This window comes from Kwoniella botswanensis, chromosome 1 (genome assembly GCF_036426115.1).
Source record: "Kwoniella botswanensis chromosome 1, complete sequence".
In the NCBI taxonomy this organism is placed as follows: domain Eukaryota; kingdom Fungi; phylum Basidiomycota; class Tremellomycetes; order Tremellales; family Cryptococcaceae; genus Kwoniella; species Kwoniella botswanensis.
Window position 1 is genome coordinate 6,270,154 of NC_088599.1, and position 18,667 is coordinate 6,288,820.

An 18,667-nucleotide genomic window follows, 5' to 3' on the forward strand; every position below is an offset into this window, starting at 1 on the left:
GTATCAATAACCATTATAAACCTAAACTCACGAACCGGAATGGAAAAAAAAATCGATACAAGACGTCAGATACCATAGACCTCCTACCATCGTTTCTTGCTTTTATGGCTTCTGGATTCCACACACCGCTGATTTACTAACTCAAATCCGGATTGACATTTGTATGCTACGCACTGACCATTCTCGCAAGTCACACCTCCCATTACAGCTGGCATAGTCGTACAACTACGAGTTATGATCTCAGGGCTGTCAGCTGACTTTCCACTACGGTAATTGTTGGCAACCTACTCTTGTCCAATTGTGGCATTCCCTGAGCCGAGAGCACCATAAAGACATCCACCGCAAGCCTCCAACTCGGAAGTGGTATCGATACACTGCGGATGGAATCAGCCGTTTTTTTTCTTCCAATTCTGCTTCAATGGGGTTGATCTCACTTCATATGCTCCGTTGGTTTCTCCGACTTGACACGCAGTAAGACCCCTGGGACAATACGCAGGAACAGCTCGCCTTCTCGCTTCTTCCAGACGTCTCTTCCTACTGAGACCTTGGGATGCTTGAGCCGCCGTGTGATAGTAATACTGATCATTGGCGTCAGTTGAGATTCATTTAACGGAGCAATAATCATACTCACAAAGTAAGTCCCCGGTCCACATTGCGTTGTACTACCGAAACTCGTCGGCTGACCACATCCGCATTGATAATTACCATTCTATTTTCGTTTGATGTTCGATTAGCTCTTCTCATATACTAAATTGACAAGCGCAGGGTTGACACTCACAGCGCTGCTAACGTAAAATACCGCTCCCAAACTTGTCCCACAATTCTTCAAACACGTATCTGGTCCTGTCAACGTACTAAAAGTCAATCCGCCCGGAGCAGTGGAATAACAGTTAGGGCTCCAAGTGAAAGAAGTATGTGTGATTCGGGCATCGTAATATGTTGGATCTGAACATGTATCTGCTGTCCCATATTGGAAATATCCTTCGGACGGATACTTGTCGGTACAGAAGCATGACTGAGATGATTTTTGGTAGAAAGAGTGTTTGTTGCTTTGACATGCTTGCTGCGAGATGGGGATAAGGCTGAGTGTGAGCATTTCTATCCATCATGACCAGTTACACACCTCCAACGTTACTGCTTTGAAAGAGGAATAATCGTAAACTCACATCGCAGGCAGTAGCAGATGTAAAAGTTCCAGACACCTGTGTAGTCGCCGAAGGTAATATCGAGAAACATCCAGCAAAGGCATTATCCGCTTTGACCACCACTCCCAGACAGGTTATCAGCAAGAGTACCAAGGTGTCAATCGTTATCGTAATCATGGCGAGTGATGGTACTGATGATGATGTTGGCGAACGAGTCGAGTGATGGTCCAGATGAGAGTTCGTTGAATCTCCTTTTGAATACTGCCGGTCTTTCGTCCTTCTCTTTTACGTCGGATGGTCTTGCTAAAGATGGACCTGGCATCGTTCATCTAGTCTAATTGACGCAGGCCCTTTAGAACCAAATTCGAATGTGTCTTTCTATAATTTTCCAACCTTTGTCTCGTAACAGACCGTAGACAAGTAAGTGAAGAGTATTTCTTGTGCCGTTTCTAGTGTATCGAACCGTGGTATGGGACAGCTCGAGCATGTTTCGGGAAGTGTTAGTATATGTTGTCGTCAGTAGGCTTGACATGTCTAGGATTTTTGGTGATCTTCCGTAATAAGTCTTAAGAATGAACGATCAAGCATGGCAAAATTTAGTCCTAGCCGCCATAGATCCTTAGGCACGTTATGTGAACATGTGTCAGTATGAGCCCTGATCGACAATCTATCGTACCCTAACCCTGACCCATCTATGATTTATACTTGACTTCGATCCAGTAGATGATTTGACCTGTAAGTATCCCTGTTTCAGTCAGGATCACCTAGATAGATATGATATGCATGTGAATTCAATTGTTCAGCTTTTCAAAAAGAGTGATCATGGTGTGAGATCTTGCAGATGATAGAAATATATAGAAAGAGAAAAAACCGAATGTGATGATGATTGATATGTAATGGAGACAAGACGAGAGATGTGGATACACAGGAGTAGATAGTGTATGAATAAGATATGTTGCGAGAGGAAGAATATGCAATTTCAGACTGTATGATGACACAAGTAATGTTACACCAAGAAAACCCAAAGGATATAGAAGAAACAAGAGTTGGATGACGATAAGGAATGTGTTAGACCAATCTAGCATGAGAACAATTATGCGGGAGTCGCGATGCAAATCCCGATGCAATGAACAAAAAAGAGAGGTTGGTGATTTGAAGAAGATGGGACATCAAAACTCGAATATGGGTCATTGTTGATCCCTCCTGTCACCGCTTGACGCATTTCCTGCTCCCCAAGCGCTAGCCGCGCCATTCAAACTGCTCAACGCGGTACCCGTACTAGCGAAATCAAATCCACCGAATCCGCCCGCACCACTTCCAGGTCCCGGAGGTGCGCCACTTGACTTCCAGCTGAAGCTAGCAGGTGTTCTGATTGGTGACGACATCGGACTGAAACCTGATGACGGGTTCGACGATGAGAACGGCTGGAAGGTGGAATTGGCTGACGGGATAGGGACAGCGGATGAACCACCGGCGAAGGATGAAGAAGTTACGTCAGATGGTGAGGGTACCTTGTTCGAGTTACCAGGCGTGAAATAACGTGATCGAGGAGAAGTAGGGTCGGGTAAGGATACATTGAAGGGTTGAGCCGTAGGTGACAAGCTGGTCGATTGTGCCTGGCCGGCATTTCCATTGCTTTCCCGTCGATGATCGGGGATAGGTGCAGTAGCGGGCGGTTGTGATTGTCCTTGAGGCGGACCATGTTGGAGTTGTAGACCATATCCAGTATTGGGACCAGCAGAGACAGGACCTTGACTAGCTTGACCGTTGTTGTTTGGTATGGGGTGAGCAGGAGTGGTGGTAGGAGATGTCATGGACATGCCAGCGAGCGCGACGGTATGAGCGATACCACCGAACATTGAGGTATTGAGGGAGGAGGGATGAGCGTTACCACGTTGACCAAGGGAGTTCTTGGAGTACGACAATCGAATACCACCTTTGACCAAGCCACCCTGTAACATAGATTAAACTATTAGTATGGTGTGGTGACGAGGACGATAGGAGTCAATCATCTGGGCATGTCAAAAAGGTTCGCTCACTAGATTATGTCCATATAGATCCTTGATAGCCTGACTAGCGAAAAGCACCTCTTCGAACTCGACAAAACACATGGGTCCATTGATTTTCTGCCGGAAAGACATGCGCTTGAATCCTGGACAACGAGAAAATAGACCTCTGAGGGATTCCTCAAGGAAGTTGGGTGGGTGAGTGGGAGGTGAAATGGCTGGAAGGTTGCCGACGTAGAGGGTGTTGATCTGCAAAAGCATGATTACTCGAGTAAGCTTCCCAATCTGCGGATACAGCGCAAGGACAAGAGAAAGGTGAAGATCAGAGCGCTATGGAGAGAGGCCGGGAAGAGACGATACTCACAGGTGGATTTTGATCTGCAGGGTTGTTACCACTCAACAATGCTCTACCGTTGTCTGATAACCTATCACTGCCCGTCCCACCAGGTGGACTAGTTCCATACGTCGCATCACTCTGACCGTTCCTTCCAATACCAAGGCCATTTCCCCCGTATGAGGGTATAGAAGGTGGGATACCCATACCGTCTTGATTTTGACCTTGACCCCTTGCTGAAGAGGTGTAAGGGAGTGATCGATTGTTTTGATACCCATCCATGATACCGATCCCCACTGCGCCGTTCACGCTCCATCCTTCCAACTCATCTGCTTCCTCTGCTAAAGCCAATAAAGCCTTAGAATCCGTAGGCCGCTGATTGGGCGATTTCACTGAGAGTGAAGGTGATGCAGATGGGTTGGATTGTGAGTAGTTGTTGGATGGGATGAAGGATTGTGGTGGTGGTGGAGGGGGCATCGAGGATGTATCGGTTGATGGATATGGTTGGGGCGGAGGAAGCATGACTACGCTTTCATCAGTACTTGATCGTTCTCTCTCGCTGGGTGTCGAGTTGGGCCAAGAATCCCATGCTTCCCTCGCTGATGCTGATGAGGGCTGAGGTTGAGACGATGAAGCGCCAGGGATGATCTGTGAAGGGATACCCGGACCTATCTGAGTTCCGGATGGGTTGACGATACTCGCCAATCGACCTGATCTGAGTAACAATCCTACCAGTTCTTCTCCGGACGTCTGTTTTTTGGTGTGCAGGTTCTTTTTGGCCATCTCAGCCTTCAGGGTAGCTCCAGTGAGTGCATCGATCTTCCTTCCTTGCAGTGATTCACGAGCAGCTAGAGCATCAGCACGAGTCTTGAACCTTGCGAAGCCGATCGTCTGTCGTCGAGTAGGTAAAGGTGGGTTACCAAGCATTGGACCAGAAGGTGCCGAAGGTGTGAGTGACACGGCAGCTGAGGGAGTAGTCGATGAGGATGTGGAAGCCGTTGCAGCCATAGTCAGAGAAGCCATAGCTTCCTCTAAAGCAGGTTGAGTAAGGGGATAGTCGAACGGTTCACCAGCGGCTTGAGCTTGTGCTTGAGCAGCAGCTAACTGAGTGAGTTCTGCTAGAAGGGTAGCTGCTGGTTCTTTCCGATTTGAGCCAGAAGGGTACTTGAGTGTAGCAGCTTCAAATCCAGTGGCAAATGTGAAGATGTTTTGGAATTCTCGTTCCTGCAAAACATACATGAGGGTCAGCGGCGGTGGTCCAGGTGATTATCAGTATTTCTGAACCAGGATAGAAGTACTCACCGACATATCATCCGGGAATCCAACCACAAAGATAGTGCTTATAACCTCCTGGTCATCTCTGTCCTCCTCCTTTTCTCTTCTTTCTCTATCTCGCCGACGTTCTCTACTTTCACCCGGACCAGAATTTGGCCTTGGACCTAAACCACCCATCGATGAACCTGAGATGGATGATCTACCCACTCCACCGTAAATATCTGCTGGATTCGATGGTAGATGATGTCCACCGTTGGGTAATCCGGATCTGCCATAGATAGGCTGAGATTGAGATTGCGAAGGATATCCACCTTGCACCTGACCACGCCATCCGTTGGGACCCGGCGCTGGTATTGGTCCGATGTGATTTGGCCAAGATCCTGTCATCATACCCGTAGGTGAGATGGATCCCATCCCCATTCCCATCATCCCCGGTCCACCTGCTGCTATCGAATGAATCGGATCAGGTGCCATAGCATGCTGGGGTGGTGGGACGTAAGGAGGTGGATGGGGTGGTGGTGAAGATGTAACGGGAGGTAAGAACGTTGCTGGTATATTGGGATTGTAAGGTTGTTGACCAGGTTGATGATTGTAATCACCGTATCCAGTTGGTGATGGGTTCTGTTCGTAATTATTCACTCCATTTGGATACTGAATCTTTGAAGACATTGAGTGTCCGGAGTGACCGGATGCTGCTGAAGGTACTCGAGGGGGATTAGGGGGTTGCATGGCGGACATCGACTGGAAATGCGAATGGGATGACGATGAAGGGGTTGGCGAAGGCAGCGAAGAAGGAGGCGACACCATGGTTTATTGTGGATTTATTCGATGGTATCAGGACGAAAATATGGTTGATATTCTTGAGGTTGTGATCGGCCGAGAGTATTGAGAAATCTATTGCTTATTCAATGTGTCCTAGGTCTTCCTACTATAGACCTCTCTACTTCATATGACCTGCTAGACGACGGTTGATCTGACTGATAACCTTCTATGCCCTCTCAGGCTGGACCACCTTCTAGACTGCACCTCCTCGGAACCGGACAAAGAGGGAAGTGGAGTTATTGTTGTTGCTGAATGTGAAGGTATGTTTTCTGTTAGATGGAGGGCAGGTGAAGTCAGCATGAGATGTATATACGTATAGTGATACGGATGCATTCATGTTGATGTGACTGATAAAGAAGGTTGGTGATATGTTCATGGTGGAGTGGACAAGGGGATTGACAAGCGCGTAGGAGGGGGAGGGGTGAGGGGGAGGGAGTATGACTCTACACTCAGCACTCGGTACTCAGTACTCACTGTGTTCCCAGGTATGTCGTAGTATATCTTGTTGACATGGGTTGGGGTTGTTGTGGTGTATATGGTTCTATGATGATGATGATGATGATGATGATGCGGTGAAATGATGTGATGTATGGATGTATGAGTGAGTATGGAATGTCCAATGTCTAATGTCTGTTCTATGGTGTTTGTTGTTGTTGATTGTCGGACTGCTGTCCTGAGTCTTGAACATGATATCCTAAGGGAGTAAGTAGAACAGTACAAGTGGCGGATTACTCTGTTACTGTCACTACTACTATGGTTACTATGTGGTTTACGTGTACAGGGCATCAGACCAGAGGGATTGACCCACACACGCCAGTGCCCACGCGCATGGACCCTCGATTCTTAATCAGGTAATTCACTCGTATCTCCCCATATCACTCCGGGTATATGCGGTGTTTGTCCATGTGGCGTGTGTATCAGGCATCTTTTGTGGGGTCTCCAAGCCGGAGTAGCCAAAAATGTTTATGGGTGTGACGAGCTAGAAGAGTAGATAGAGTAGAGTAGAGCAGAGACAGAGACAAAGAGACAAAGAGGAGGTTCAAGCGTAGGTCTAGGGTGAAGTATTGTTCAAGGTTGAGCGAACCCAGGGTGCGATATCAATCAGTGAGTTACTGACCTTTTGCCGACACATCCCCCCAAATTCACCTAACTACTTGGTCCTCCTGTGAAAACCATCAACGGATCTAGCATTGTCTGCGCGTCATACTGGGAAGAAATATGGATTGAATCAACCACCCTTCAAGTAGGCAGCCATGGGGTAAGAGTTACAGCCTCAAGAATGATACTCACAGCTCGGTTCTACGACAGGACGTGTTGGACTACAAAGTCATCAGACACCAGACAAAACTTAGAGGGGACTTCCTGGATGGCTACCAGCTGAAATGCTACATGCATGTCATTTTTGAGAAATGCTAATTCTAATCCTAATCACGATTACAAAATCCTGAAGAGGGTATCCTAATTGAAACGGTCATCCCCGCTAATGCTCTGTATTCCGTTGTATTCGGCCGCGGTTAACTTAGTGAGAAAGGACGGCGATCAGTGTGTCAGATCTGTAAACTCAAAAAAGTAGAATGGAATACATCGAGTCGATAGACAACACATTGAAGGTATAGCTAATACTACCTCTTCTGTCTATACCTCACATATCTGTTCGCATTGTACACCACAGCGATAATACAGAGAAAATGACAGCGACCAAAACCAACGGCCATACCTTGGCGCCCATCCAAGCATCTTCACTCTACTTCACCCCACTTCCACCTACCCACGTCGTCCCACCGGGCAAAGAATCTCATGGTCGATATATGCTCACTATCCCTTGGAACAGAGTATCAGGATGGGGTCAACCTAGAATTGGTCCAAGACAGGATTTGACGTTTGATCCTTTGGCTGGTGTCTTACAATACGCTGTCACTTGTTTCGAGGGTATGAAGGTGAATAACAATATTATAGCATCAATCTCAAAACACTCGAGCTGAACCATATTCATGTCTGTCACGTAGTGCTACAAGACGGATGAAGGTGATTTGAGATTATTCAGGCCTAAGAAGAACTTTGATAGATTGAAGAGATCGGCGGGAAGACTTGGTCTACCTGTGAGTATACTTCTTGTTCGTATGGACCTATACCATGTGCTATATCTGATATATTCTGAGCTAGTGCGAATGGGATAACGACGAATTACTCGAATTATTCGCCAAACTCATGGCTTTGGGTAAGGATCATCGTCTCACTCGACCTCATACGTAGCAAACGAACTAATTTGAGTCATGTCATTACAGAACAACCCCTCGTCCCATCCACTGACGGATCCAACCTCTACATCCGACCCACCCTGCTCGAGACTTCCGAAGGTTTCGGTATCAAGGAAGATGCCTTCGCCGCCGAAGCTCTGTTATATGTTGTCACTACCCTCAACTTAGGTTTAGGTTTATACCCATCTTCAGAAGGTGATAAAGGTATAAAATTAGACGCTTGTAATGAGTACATCAGAGCTTGGCCAGGAGGAACAGGTAGTTACAAGCTGGGAGCCAACTATGGTGAGTAGCTGGATCATCAGCTATGATTCTGTAGACATGATGATTCATACTGAGGTCATACATACAGGTACCGTCAACATTTCTAAAAAACCTGGATACGCAATGTCATTATGGCTTCACGGTAAAGAAGATTTCATCTCGGAAGCTGGAGCTATGAACGTGTTCATCATCAAGGAAGCTCCTGATGGATGTAAGTGACAATCATTGATCACCCATCCTTTTGTTCACCATATGACTGATCATCTTTCTGTCTTCCCATAGACCTTGAATTCATCACTATGCCTTTGTCCAACGGTATCGTTCTCCCCGGTATAACTCGTGAATCCATCATTGAGCTTCTCCAAGATCACGCTTCGGACAAACAAGATTTCCCGTTAGAAGGTGTACCCAAGAAGATCAGAGTCGTAGAACGGGATTTCAGTATGCCTGAGATCATCAAAGGTTTGGAGGATGGTACTTTGAAGGGGTAAGTGTCGGATTTTCTTGTTCTCCCACAGTGCCATTCTTGCTTCTTGGGTCTTTCATCGTCCATGTTGCTCACAACCATCTGCTACAACAGTATGTTCGGCTGCGGTACTGGAGTCGTAGTCGTCACTGTCGGTGAAATTCAATATCAATCCCGAACGTACAAGATCCCTTCCAACCCTATCATCAAAGTACTTCGAGATACGATGACGGGTATACAGAGAGGCAAGATAGACGAAGGTAGATCGTGGAGTTTCCAAGTTCCCGAATGGAATCCTCAAGGCAAAGAGGGTGAACAGGAGGAGCATGTGACCGCCGCTTAAGATGGAAGATCAAGGATCGAGTTTTGATCGTCATTGAAAGGATATGAAAACATCATCAGCATGATTCGCATCATTGGCAATACTGAGACGACTAGTTTATGGATGATTGGCTTCATATGAGATTGTGTCATAGGATAGATACGCTAGAATGCATTGACAAAATTAGATCGTACTACACTAATCATACCTGATCATTGATTGCGTTACTGACATGTCACTAGACGAGCTCTACTCAAAGTTAACTGTAGATCTTTCCGTCCAATCCTGGATCCTGGCAAATGACTCCCGAACGCTCAATGATCGCCGGTTCATCTAAGTCTTGGATCATCTCCTTTTAGAAAACAGAAACGAACAGTCTGCTGACTGACACGACGTTCTATGCTTCGATGCAGGTGACCCCCAACTCGACTTTCAGAATCCCTTCACCGGAACTTCTTCAAGATTAGGACATGGCCGTCCGTCTCTGGTGCGAACCAATCATTTGAGTATCAGAAACAACAGTCATATACGAGGTAGCAGTATACATCCCTCTCAATCAGATTGCACTCCATAGTTCACTTCAAGATGATACGGTACTCCATGCTCACCTGCCTGTTCATCAGCACCTTCACTTCTTCAAGCGCTCAAGGCATCCCTAAAGGGTTTATAGGTTGTCACAAATTAGAATCCGACGGATTACCCTATTACTCTTATCCCTCTGATCCAAGTTTGCCATTTGCAACCGTGGACCAATGTGTGGTGAGTCATCAAACGAAAGGTTTTAACGATCCCTATGGAATGAGGGATGACAAGCTGATATTTGCTATCTGTACTGTATTATCTTATCAGGCGAATTGCCTTCAGATTAACGGCGGTTACAACTTTGCGTTATTCTGGCACACTCTCGACCCCAAACATCCGGGGAAGACAGTCCCCAATTGTAGATGTTATCCTTACACTGTTAACATCCCTTACGTCCCAAGCGATCCATATGGTGATTGCGAGTTCCAAGGTATAAGACATGTCTATGCGGTGAGTAGTCTCTGACACGTTGACAGGCATACGATCATGATTGACTGATGGGACTGGAACTCTTGTTTCTGGTGAAACCACCGACATAAATGATCAGGAATTCAAAACTAAGCCCTCATACACTTTCACAGGCTGTTGGTCTGCCCTTAGCTCCACCGCTCCTACGCCGTTTACGGTCCTTGGTATCGCGGGGTGCTTGGAGAATTGTATCTTCAGAGATACTCAGAAGACCTTACGATACGCCATAGTTCAATCGGATCCTCGAGGGGATTGGTTCTGCCGTTGCTCACATGCTGAATCAGACCTTTTACCGGTTTCGCAAAGGACGAGAGCAAATTGCGATACGAGGAAAATGTATATTTATCAATACCCTGGGAACGTGGGTCCCAGCCAAGCTGCCAAGAGAAGAGAGAAATACATGGGACTGGAGAAGAGGAACGATGAGGAGGCATCATGCCCGTTGGGATTGGAAGCTTGTCCAATCTCGGTAGAAGGGCATCATGGTGATTATGAGGTAACTCTAACATCCTCTATCAGTACTCCGACTGGGAAGATCGAATGCTGAGATGGTTGTTACTCATACTTCGGGAATTGTTACAGTGCGTCGATACCAGCATCGAGCTGGAGTCTTGTGGTGGATGTATGATTGGAATCAGTCCCACGGGGGTTGAGTAAGTCGCACATTCTGAAACTGACAATTTGCAGGATCTTCTAGTATACTGATCAGGATACATGTCATGTAGCTGCACAGCCCTTCCTGGTGTATCACCTGAATCAGTGCTATGTTCATCAGGTACCTGTCAGGTGCTAGGATGCGAGGACGGGTATGTCTTGATTGACGGAACTTGTGTGTCATGATAGCTACCGTAACTCTCGTCAGACTAATTGTTGTGTTTGTATACGTCACATATGGACTCTTGACATGCATGTATCTAGCTGCCCTGTCGAAAATTGTTCTATAGACTGACATTTTGGCGGATCAGGCAACCGGGGAATCAGGCGTGAAGGGGGTGATGAAAAGGAATGAGGCAAAGAAGCTCGTTTGCAGAGCTTCAATGACCATTCATAGAAGAATGATTGGCATAACAGTATTCAGATGGTCACTGGAGGATTTGACATGTCTTTCGGCTCTGAGGGTCAATCCTCCACTCGGCGACAAGGGATAAATGGTGGAACTTGAGTAATTGATGACATACACACAATCAATCAAATACCATCAATCAGAAACTCGAGGCTGCACAACTATGATCTTCCTGTGACCGATCGATCAAAATATGCCCGATAAGCAGGTAGTATGCATATCCCAAATAGGGCTTGATGACTTATGTTGATAGCATCATCATCTTTGCCGCTCTATCTCTACCTTTGCAATCTTGTTCAGCCACACTGAACTCGAACAATAAGGAGATGTTTTCGCCAATACCTATCTTATGCTTACTTATCCCCCTTGCAGTAGTTGTAAATGCCCAGGATTTTCCGGCTGGCTATACGGGATGTTACACTTTCCCTGCAAGTGGTCAGATTACAGGACTGAACCCAGCCGAATTCAATCTTCCCCATAACAATCGAGGTGAATGTATCGTAAGTCGCTGGGATTCTTATAGCATCTCAGTCGAAGAACGCTTACTTACGTGCACGACGCACGGTCAAGGCAACATGCTTTCAATCTGAAATCTTAGCACCACACGCTTTCTTTTGGTACACGATCGATCCCACCAATGAAGAAGTCGCCATTCCAAACTGTCGATGTTCGTATCCACCTCCTCCGATCGATACTTGGAAACATGGTGATGCGACCAGAGACTGCATCGTTGAGGCCGTCGGAGATAGTTATGGAGTGAGTGACGCGATGTAAGAGAACATGAAGATGGCGCTGCTGACTTGTAAAGACTGGGTCAGTCAAATCTCACCAGACCTAAACACGAGTTAACAGGATGTTAGGATCTTATAGACCCATCATCACCAGCCGCGTTCCCTGTGAACTCCCCTGAAGACTGCTTGTCGATCTGTCCAACCTCAACCTCCGACCTGCGATACACTGTGATACAGGTCGATCAGTCCAAGAATTGGAGCTGTAGATGTATCACCGACGTGTCTGACATCCTACCTTTCCCCGAGACCGTCTTGATCAACTGTGATATTGGAGCCTACTTCATGTATAACTATATTTCGACTGTCATGCCAAGTCAAGCTGTAAGGAAAAGACAACACCAACGGCGAATTTTGTCTGGCGGAAAGAAGGAGGGTGATCTTTGTCCTGTTGGACTGGAGGCTTGTCCGGTGTTGAGAGATAGCCAAAAAGGAGACTATGAGGTGAGAGCGAATAGTAATCCGGTCAGAGCATGATGGAGTTCAGGCAAGTTCCGGTAATGTTTGTCTATGTACTAATCTTTGTGACTTTGTTATTTGATATCCAGTGCGTCGACACTACACTTGAACTGGAGTCGTGCGGCGGTTGTGTTTTCGGGAGCGACACCTCTGGGGTCGAGTGAGTGATGACTTCATGAAATGTGTGACAGTGTGCTGACTCGCTGATAGCTGCACTACTCTTCCTGGCATCTCGCCAGCGGCAGTACTTTGCTCCCAGGGTGAATGTCGAGCCTTGGCTTGCGCTGAGGGATTTACTTTAGTTGAAGGGAGTTGCGTGTCGGTCTTAGCTGAATAAGACGTATGCTTATGAACCTAGCATGTTGTGACATAGATAGAGAGGTTGGAGTATTAGGCAGTACCATATCAAGTGCTTACTTTGAGGTTGTTACCCAGTCGCTAAAGCTAAATGCGTTCAGCAGCCACGAGGGGTTAGTCATAAATTTTCAGGAACGAGCGGATCCCCTTTCGATCACGGCAAATGAGATCGACGTAAACATCCCATTAAATCCGATTGTGGAAATATTCAAACTGGGTATGAGCAAGTTTGTTGTGTCTTTTTATCATTTATACATGTAAAATACCTTGTTTCGTTATACTAAACCTTCATTGCCTATTTACTGTTCAACTTCCATTCATCTCGCAAGACGATGACCTGCCTTAGTATATGACATACGATCTCACACTCCTCTTCAGAACTTTCACCCAATCACTCCTTAATTCCTCTCATAGCCATGACATCGTCATTCAACGAAACCCTCTATCGAGAGCAGCTTGAACTAGAGGCTCGGGCAAAGTTCGAGAATAATCAAGGAATTTCGTTTGGCCCTTATGTATTTGGGTATGCCGCAGATGGATTTGCATTCGGCTTGCTGGCTTTGCAAGTGCTACAATGGTATACTATGTCTCATGCTACGGAAAGGAAGACAATTAGGATCTTAGTCGTGAGTGTGCCGCAATTTCATGAACGGCTCATCGGGCTATATGCCGTCAGCGGACGATTATGATTGACCTGATTTATAGTGGTGGACACTCTTTATCAGTACAGGCTATACAGTCCTTTCAGCCAGATGGATGATCAACCTCTTCGCGTTCGGTTTTGACGTGTATAGAAACTTTTTCAATTTTAGTTGGGTATCAACCTTTTTCCTGTTGGACGGCTTGATACAGACTCCAATCACCGTGAGCTTGTTTCACTCCCTCTGTCTTGGTCGAAAATACTCTAACATCAAACGCCCCCACAGGCCTTTTTCGCGCATCGGGCTCATGTGCTCTTAGGCAGACCCAAATGGTTCCTATTCACGATCATACCGTCATTGTACGTCCCCTACTGGTTAAGATCTTATTACGGAGTCTGACGTGCTCAATGTAGACTTGTGACGTTTTCAACCTGCCTGGCATTGAAAATCAAAGCTCCACCCATTGCCACAGACCGATTGTCGGAAAGGAGCCGTGTAAGTGTTGTTAAACGCAGCGATGTCCCGTGTCGTATGGAAACTGAAGGGTTTGAGATTACTACTGACACAATGTCGCATAGCTTTTCACTGGTCTCCTGCTGTCATGGGTAAGCTCATGACAGACTTTGCCTTTTCAGTGTCTCTGTTAATCACACATGACTATATACTCTATAGCTCGTTCTCACTGTCTTCATCGATCTGATAGTGACAGGAGCGATATGCTGGTCGCTCTTGATGAGGAAGTCGGCCGTGAAGATCTTTGAGACCACAGATGGCTGGATCAAAAAGTCGCTCATGTGGGTGCCCAATCTCTCCACGCACGGCTTTCTTCGACAAGGACATGCTCAATTGACATGCTAATTCTGGGATTCTTCAGCGTGTTTCTGGAAGCTCAGGTGGCCCCGACAATATTGTGAGTCACGAAATATTCGAGGAAGCGCTTGGCTGATGGTGCCATAGTTCTGTCTGCTTCCTTATTGCATTTGCTGCTATTCCTCAGTGGAACCTCTCTGCGTTCTTCTTGTGCGTAAATCCTGGTACTAACACTGCAGATACAGGAGAGCACATGTCATTGATAAAGCTCAACTAATTTGATAGGTGCACGCCTAAAGTATACGCTGTATCTTTTCTCGGTATATTGAACGTAAGGCATTTCCTCAGGAGAGATTTAGCACCACAAGGAGTATTTTACATTGTGAGTCCAGCATCGTAGTCCCTTGCCAACGTCCGGACCGCTCATCTCATGAACACTATTATGCGCTGTAGAACCGACCAGTATTTCCTCGACTCGCTTCGTACAAGTCTGCCTTTGCAGCCAAGATGAATTTGCAGGCTCAACCTCCGAAACGGTTTCCCGCTCAATACCGTTCTGCCAATGGAACCGAAACTGAGATTCACGTAGAAACGGAGACTATACAAGAGGTAAGTGGTGCAAAGTCATGGCAAGCATATTGTCACTCAATCAACTTATGGTGTTGGTCTCCCCAGACATATCATTTGCAACCGTACCCTATTAAACGATCCATTAACCGAGATCCTACATATGAGACTTCCTCTGAAATCGAGGATTTGTCGCTGGAACAGGAACTGGTGGAAGAATTGGGAGATATCTTGCTGCAAGATCAGATAGAAACGATAGATATCGGACCTGAGATACCGAGGCAAAGGGGGAAACCTTGTGAGTTAGGTGGTCCAATTGTCCTCCTTACAGATCTTCTAGCTAACACACAATCTAGTGTCATCAGCATTAGAATAATGACATGCAATTGCTACTTCATATCGATCAGACCCTGATATCATTCCAGATCCTCCGACTCTATCACATATACTGACCATGCTCATACACCTTTCGACTCAGTGAGACAAAATATTGTCTAGTCTACTTTCGGCGAAGCGTTCCAGCTTCGTTGCTCTGCTAGAGACAAAGTTCACGAAGGATTTTAGACCACTTGTGAGCGAGGACTTCATTCTTGTCTCTGTGGGCCGGTGACCGCGATCATCGAACCAGTGAGATATCGAAGACAGATCATCTTCCTGCGAGGCTGTTTTTGCTGTACGTATCTCTCCTCCCTGGTAATCGCCTTTTTGAGGGTCGAATTCACTCAGCGGTTTGTACAGAAACCCCTCTGAGGTCCAAGGCCTAGAAGAAGACGAGTATAGTGTAGGACGCTGTGGAAAATAATCAATGTATCCGTCGTCTTCACTATCATTTGAAGGACCTGCTGTCAGCAGCAATAGGCCGGTATGAGGAGGACCAGTAGCGTGAAGTGACAACGAGAGGGGAAGAGAAAGCCGCTGATTGGGATCATTTGACGTAGGTGTTGAAGAAGAGGATTTGTCACAATCAGATGGATAATTCAGCCTGAGAGGTATACCGTTGAAAAGCTGCTTCGTGTCTGGGGAAGGATGGGTAAAATCTCGGAGTTTGGACGTATCGATCGCCCAGTCAGGCATAGTGAAATTCCCTTTCGCAATTTCTGAGTCTATGGACAACCTCCCATGTCTATATCTATCTGCAGCCGGATTCTCTCTTGACAAGGTTGAGGTGGACGAAGCTGTACTGCATGGCTCGATGGGTCTGACATTCAAGTGAGAAGACCCGATAGGAGGAGCCGTGAGGGGTCGATCGATGTTGTAGGATCGTTCGGCTGGCCGATCCTCAAGTCCCAAGCGACTTGCAATATCATCCAAGCTCTTCAAATACGAGTAATGATCCGGGTCTTGGCTCGCCCAATCGTCGTCATCATCTCGTCTCCGGGGTTTACATCCCTGAGCTAGGTCACGATAATCGTTATTCAATCGTTCCTCGCGAAGTATTGACATCGCCCAGTCGGATTGTGCTGAGTCGTAACTCTCTCGAGCTTCATATTCTCTCAATTCAGCTTCGGCATGCACCACTCTGGACGATAACACATCGCGTTCCGAATATCCTTCTGTCCGACTTGAACTTTCCTCAAGAGCCGTTTTAGCTAATCTTCTGAATGAGGTAGCATCTGACAGCTGCGATTCGGCTTGTTCCACGCGCTCGACCAAGTCGGATGCAGAGAGCTGATTGCGCAATTGATAGATCAGAGTCGATTGAGCCCGATACCACTCTTGTAGAGGAAGTATATAGGATCTTCGACTGTCCACTGAGTCTGATGCCAGCTCGTTCTCCCTCCAAGAGGACCGGCGAGACCGGCTAGAGACTTCGGAGGCATCGAAGTCGTAAGTTAAATACTGCGGAGTAGGTGGCGATATAGAATGTTCCCAGTCTTGACGACTTGGTCTGAGGTCACATTTGGAACGGCCAACTATTCGGGATGGTCTGAGAGATTTGAGGGATTTGAAGGAGGCCGTGAGACCTGAGAGTCTGTCTGAGACTGATCTCATATCGCCTTTGAGCACAGTTGGGGCTAAGTGAATGGTAGTGCTTGGGAGGTATTCCGGTTGGATTATGTGGGGAAAGGAAGGTGGTTTTGGTTGTTCTTGGGATCAAAATAAAAATGGCTGCAGGACTGAATCAATCTTATATATTCGAGTAAACAACACCCCTGTACCCGTATAGCAGATAATCCCTTCCTTTTCTGAAATCCAAATCGGATGAAAGGATTGAATGCGGAAACAGGTTTCGAAGATATATCAACTGCAATACCGTAGGACTTGTTGAAAGGATGACAGCACTACCGAGGATATGATGTCCTCTATATGTGTCATCGATTCCAAAACCAAGACTGTTGACAAAGCGGACGACAATGTTGCAACCGGCCTGAAAAGATGTTCGACAAGATACTATACATTTTGGTTGAATTCCCTTTTATAATAATATACAGACACTGCTATTGCCAAAGTGTAAACCCCAGAAAAGAATAATATGAGTTATTGATTCAGAATGTCCATTTTGGCATTGTCCATTGTTAGTGAAATCTTGTCAGACTAGTATTTGATGGTGAAGATTTGGTTGGTATTGCCTTCGAAGCATTCCCAGGTTTGGAGTCGCTTTTCGATATCGTAAGGAGACTGGGCGGTCTTTCCTGAACCCTCAACGACATCGAGACAGGTGTCTAGGGTAATCGCAACGATCAGCTGAATATCGAGCGATTAGGCCAAATGATTGAGTTGTTACTCACTACCACCATTGTCGACTCTCAATTTATCACCAGTGTAGTCCCACCTTTGAGTTTCGGAAGCTTTGTTGCAATCATCGATCCAAACAGCTTGGCCGTTACCGCCAGCAACGTTGGAATTGAGACACTTGTCTGGGAACTCTCTCAACTTGATTTCCCCCTTTTGACCGCCGGTAACCCAGAAGAGTTGGTATTTGGAGGTATCAGAGTCGTTAGGAGCGCAGTAAGCGATGTTCACTTGAGTACCTGAATCAACCTTGGCGGAGTCAACAGTGACACAAAGGTCGTCTCGGCCGTTGGCTATGAAAGACAGTAGGACCTTGTCAGATGTGCAGGCGACGGGGATATCTAAGACAAACTTACGATGTAATCTGTGGGAACCATCGGTAGGATCAGGGTAAACATCCTTGACTGGAACGTCTGGTGAGGGAGAACTGCCGTTATCACCACCATTGTCACCTCCGTTGTTACCACCGCCGTTGGGGTCCAAGCTGTTTCCATTGTCGTCGATAGGGTACCAGACTGGGGACAGGTATGTTAGCTGGTCCTAACAAGAGGTATATAAGTGCAGTATAACTCACTTTGGTTAGTGTTGCCCGTGGTACATTGCCAAGTTTGGGTACCTTCCCATTCGCTACCTTGGTCCAAACATTGGTCACCGCCAGTGATAGCGATCCGGTTGTCACCGGTCAAGTACCAAGTTTGTTGGAAGAGAGTGGGGTAGGAGGTCCAGAGCTATAATCATAGGTTCATAGTCAGCCTCTGTACCTGGCGGTCAATGCATAGCGAGAAGATAGTTACGCACCTTAACGATTTCATTGTTGTCCCTACCGGTACCAGCATCAAGAGCTAAACCAGAAGCGACATGAATGACACTTCCAGATCCCGGGTTGATGTTCCATTTTTGAGCTTGGGCACAGTCAACGGTTTGGACTCTTACTCCATCACCGAAGGCATCACCTGGGACGGAAAGACATTGGCCGTTTCGGTTGGACTTGATTCGAACACCGTTGTATCGCTTACCGAGGGATCGGTCGACAGGTGAGGCAGAAGCAATAGCCAAGAAAGGAAGCAGAGCTACAAGGGATGAGAGTTGCATGATGAAAAAAGACTGAACGAAGATGGGCTGGTGATACTTAGTAATGAGTTATGAAAGCTAAAAGAAGATGATTAGTTAGTTGAAGGAATAAGAGGATCGATCTGTCTGACCGCTCGAAGGCGTCCTTTATATACCTTGAATCTTTGATGGTGGGGGTCTACATTTCGGCCGGTCCGAAGATGGTTGAGGTATCTGACCACAACAAGAGATTCACA

At 46.5% G+C, this 18,667-nt stretch overlaps 9 protein-coding genes across 9 annotated transcripts; 5 read left to right on the top strand and 4 right to left on the bottom strand.

Moving 5' to 3' along the window:
• Positions 1-83: 83 nt before the first annotated feature.
• Positions 84-1,322, bottom strand: L199_002353 (uncharacterized protein; the record flags this gene model as incomplete). Its single annotated transcript, XM_064888097.1, has 6 exons — positions 84-225; positions 289-374; positions 435-578; positions 632-709; positions 779-1,063; positions 1,167-1,322. The coding sequence occupies 6 exons, from the start codon at positions 1,320-1,322 to the stop codon at positions 84-86; spliced, it is 891 nt and encodes a 296-aa protein (XP_064744169.1).
• Positions 1,323-2,332: 1,010 nt separating this feature from the next.
• L199_002354 (uncharacterized protein) lies at positions 2,333-5,567 on the bottom strand (the record flags this gene model as incomplete). The annotated part of the gene is made up of 4 exons (XM_064888098.1): positions 2,333-3,097; positions 3,185-3,400; positions 3,516-4,709; positions 4,788-5,567. The coding sequence occupies 4 exons, from the start codon at positions 5,565-5,567 to the stop codon at positions 2,333-2,335; spliced, it is 2,955 nt and encodes a 984-aa protein (XP_064744170.1).
• Positions 5,568-7,270: 1,703 nt separating this feature from the next.
• On the top strand, positions 7,271-8,913 carry L199_002355 (uncharacterized protein; the record flags this gene model as incomplete). The annotated part of the gene is made up of 7 exons (XM_064888099.1): positions 7,271-7,519; positions 7,589-7,681; positions 7,746-7,800; positions 7,868-8,125; positions 8,193-8,315; positions 8,387-8,591; positions 8,685-8,913. 7 exons carry the CDS (start codon positions 7,271-7,273, stop codon positions 8,911-8,913), a joined length of 1,212 nt encoding a protein of 403 aa, XP_064744171.1.
• Positions 8,914-9,477: 564 nt separating this feature from the next.
• Positions 9,478-10,782, top strand: L199_002356 (uncharacterized protein; the record flags this gene model as incomplete). The annotated part of the gene is made up of 5 exons (XM_064888100.1): positions 9,478-9,651; positions 9,742-9,924; positions 10,022-10,438; positions 10,525-10,595; positions 10,668-10,782. 5 exons carry the CDS (start codon positions 9,478-9,480, stop codon positions 10,780-10,782), a joined length of 960 nt encoding a protein of 319 aa, XP_064744172.1.
• Positions 10,783-11,331: 549 nt separating this feature from the next.
• L199_002357 (uncharacterized protein) lies at positions 11,332-11,865 on the top strand (the record flags this gene model as incomplete). The annotated part of the gene is made up of 3 exons (XM_064888101.1): positions 11,332-11,505; positions 11,576-11,761; positions 11,824-11,865. The coding sequence occupies 3 exons, from the start codon at positions 11,332-11,334 to the stop codon at positions 11,863-11,865; spliced, it is 402 nt and encodes a 133-aa protein (XP_064744173.1).
• A 213-nt stretch (positions 11,866-12,078) lies between these two features.
• On the top strand, positions 12,079-12,589 carry L199_002358 (uncharacterized protein; the record flags this gene model as incomplete). The annotated part of the gene is made up of 3 exons (XM_064888102.1): positions 12,079-12,237; positions 12,342-12,412; positions 12,463-12,589. The coding sequence occupies 3 exons, from the start codon at positions 12,079-12,081 to the stop codon at positions 12,587-12,589; spliced, it is 357 nt and encodes a 118-aa protein (XP_064744174.1).
• Positions 12,590-13,025: 436 nt separating this feature from the next.
• On the top strand, positions 13,026-15,003 carry L199_002359 (uncharacterized protein; the record flags this gene model as incomplete). Its single annotated transcript, XM_064888103.1, has 12 exons — positions 13,026-13,235; positions 13,315-13,473; positions 13,536-13,609; positions 13,664-13,745; positions 13,829-13,855; positions 13,923-14,044; positions 14,125-14,160; positions 14,208-14,270; positions 14,346-14,442; positions 14,514-14,669; positions 14,736-14,925; positions 14,984-15,003. The coding sequence occupies 12 exons, from the start codon at positions 13,026-13,028 to the stop codon at positions 15,001-15,003; spliced, it is 1,236 nt and encodes a 411-aa protein (XP_064744175.1).
• A 98-nt stretch (positions 15,004-15,101) lies between these two features.
• L199_002360 (uncharacterized protein) lies at positions 15,102-16,619 on the bottom strand (the record flags this gene model as incomplete). The annotated part of the gene is made up of 1 exon (XM_064888104.1): positions 15,102-16,619. The coding sequence occupies one exon, from the start codon at positions 16,617-16,619 to the stop codon at positions 15,102-15,104; it is 1,518 nt and encodes a 505-aa protein (XP_064744176.1).
• A 543-nt stretch (positions 16,620-17,162) lies between these two features.
• L199_002361 (uncharacterized protein) lies at positions 17,163-18,452 on the bottom strand (the record flags this gene model as incomplete). Its single annotated transcript, XM_064888105.1, has 5 exons — positions 17,163-17,290; positions 17,357-17,653; positions 17,717-17,875; positions 17,935-18,088; positions 18,159-18,452. 5 exons carry the CDS (start codon positions 18,450-18,452, stop codon positions 17,163-17,165), a joined length of 1,032 nt encoding a protein of 343 aa, XP_064744177.1.
• Positions 18,453-18,667: the final 215 nt, after the last annotated feature.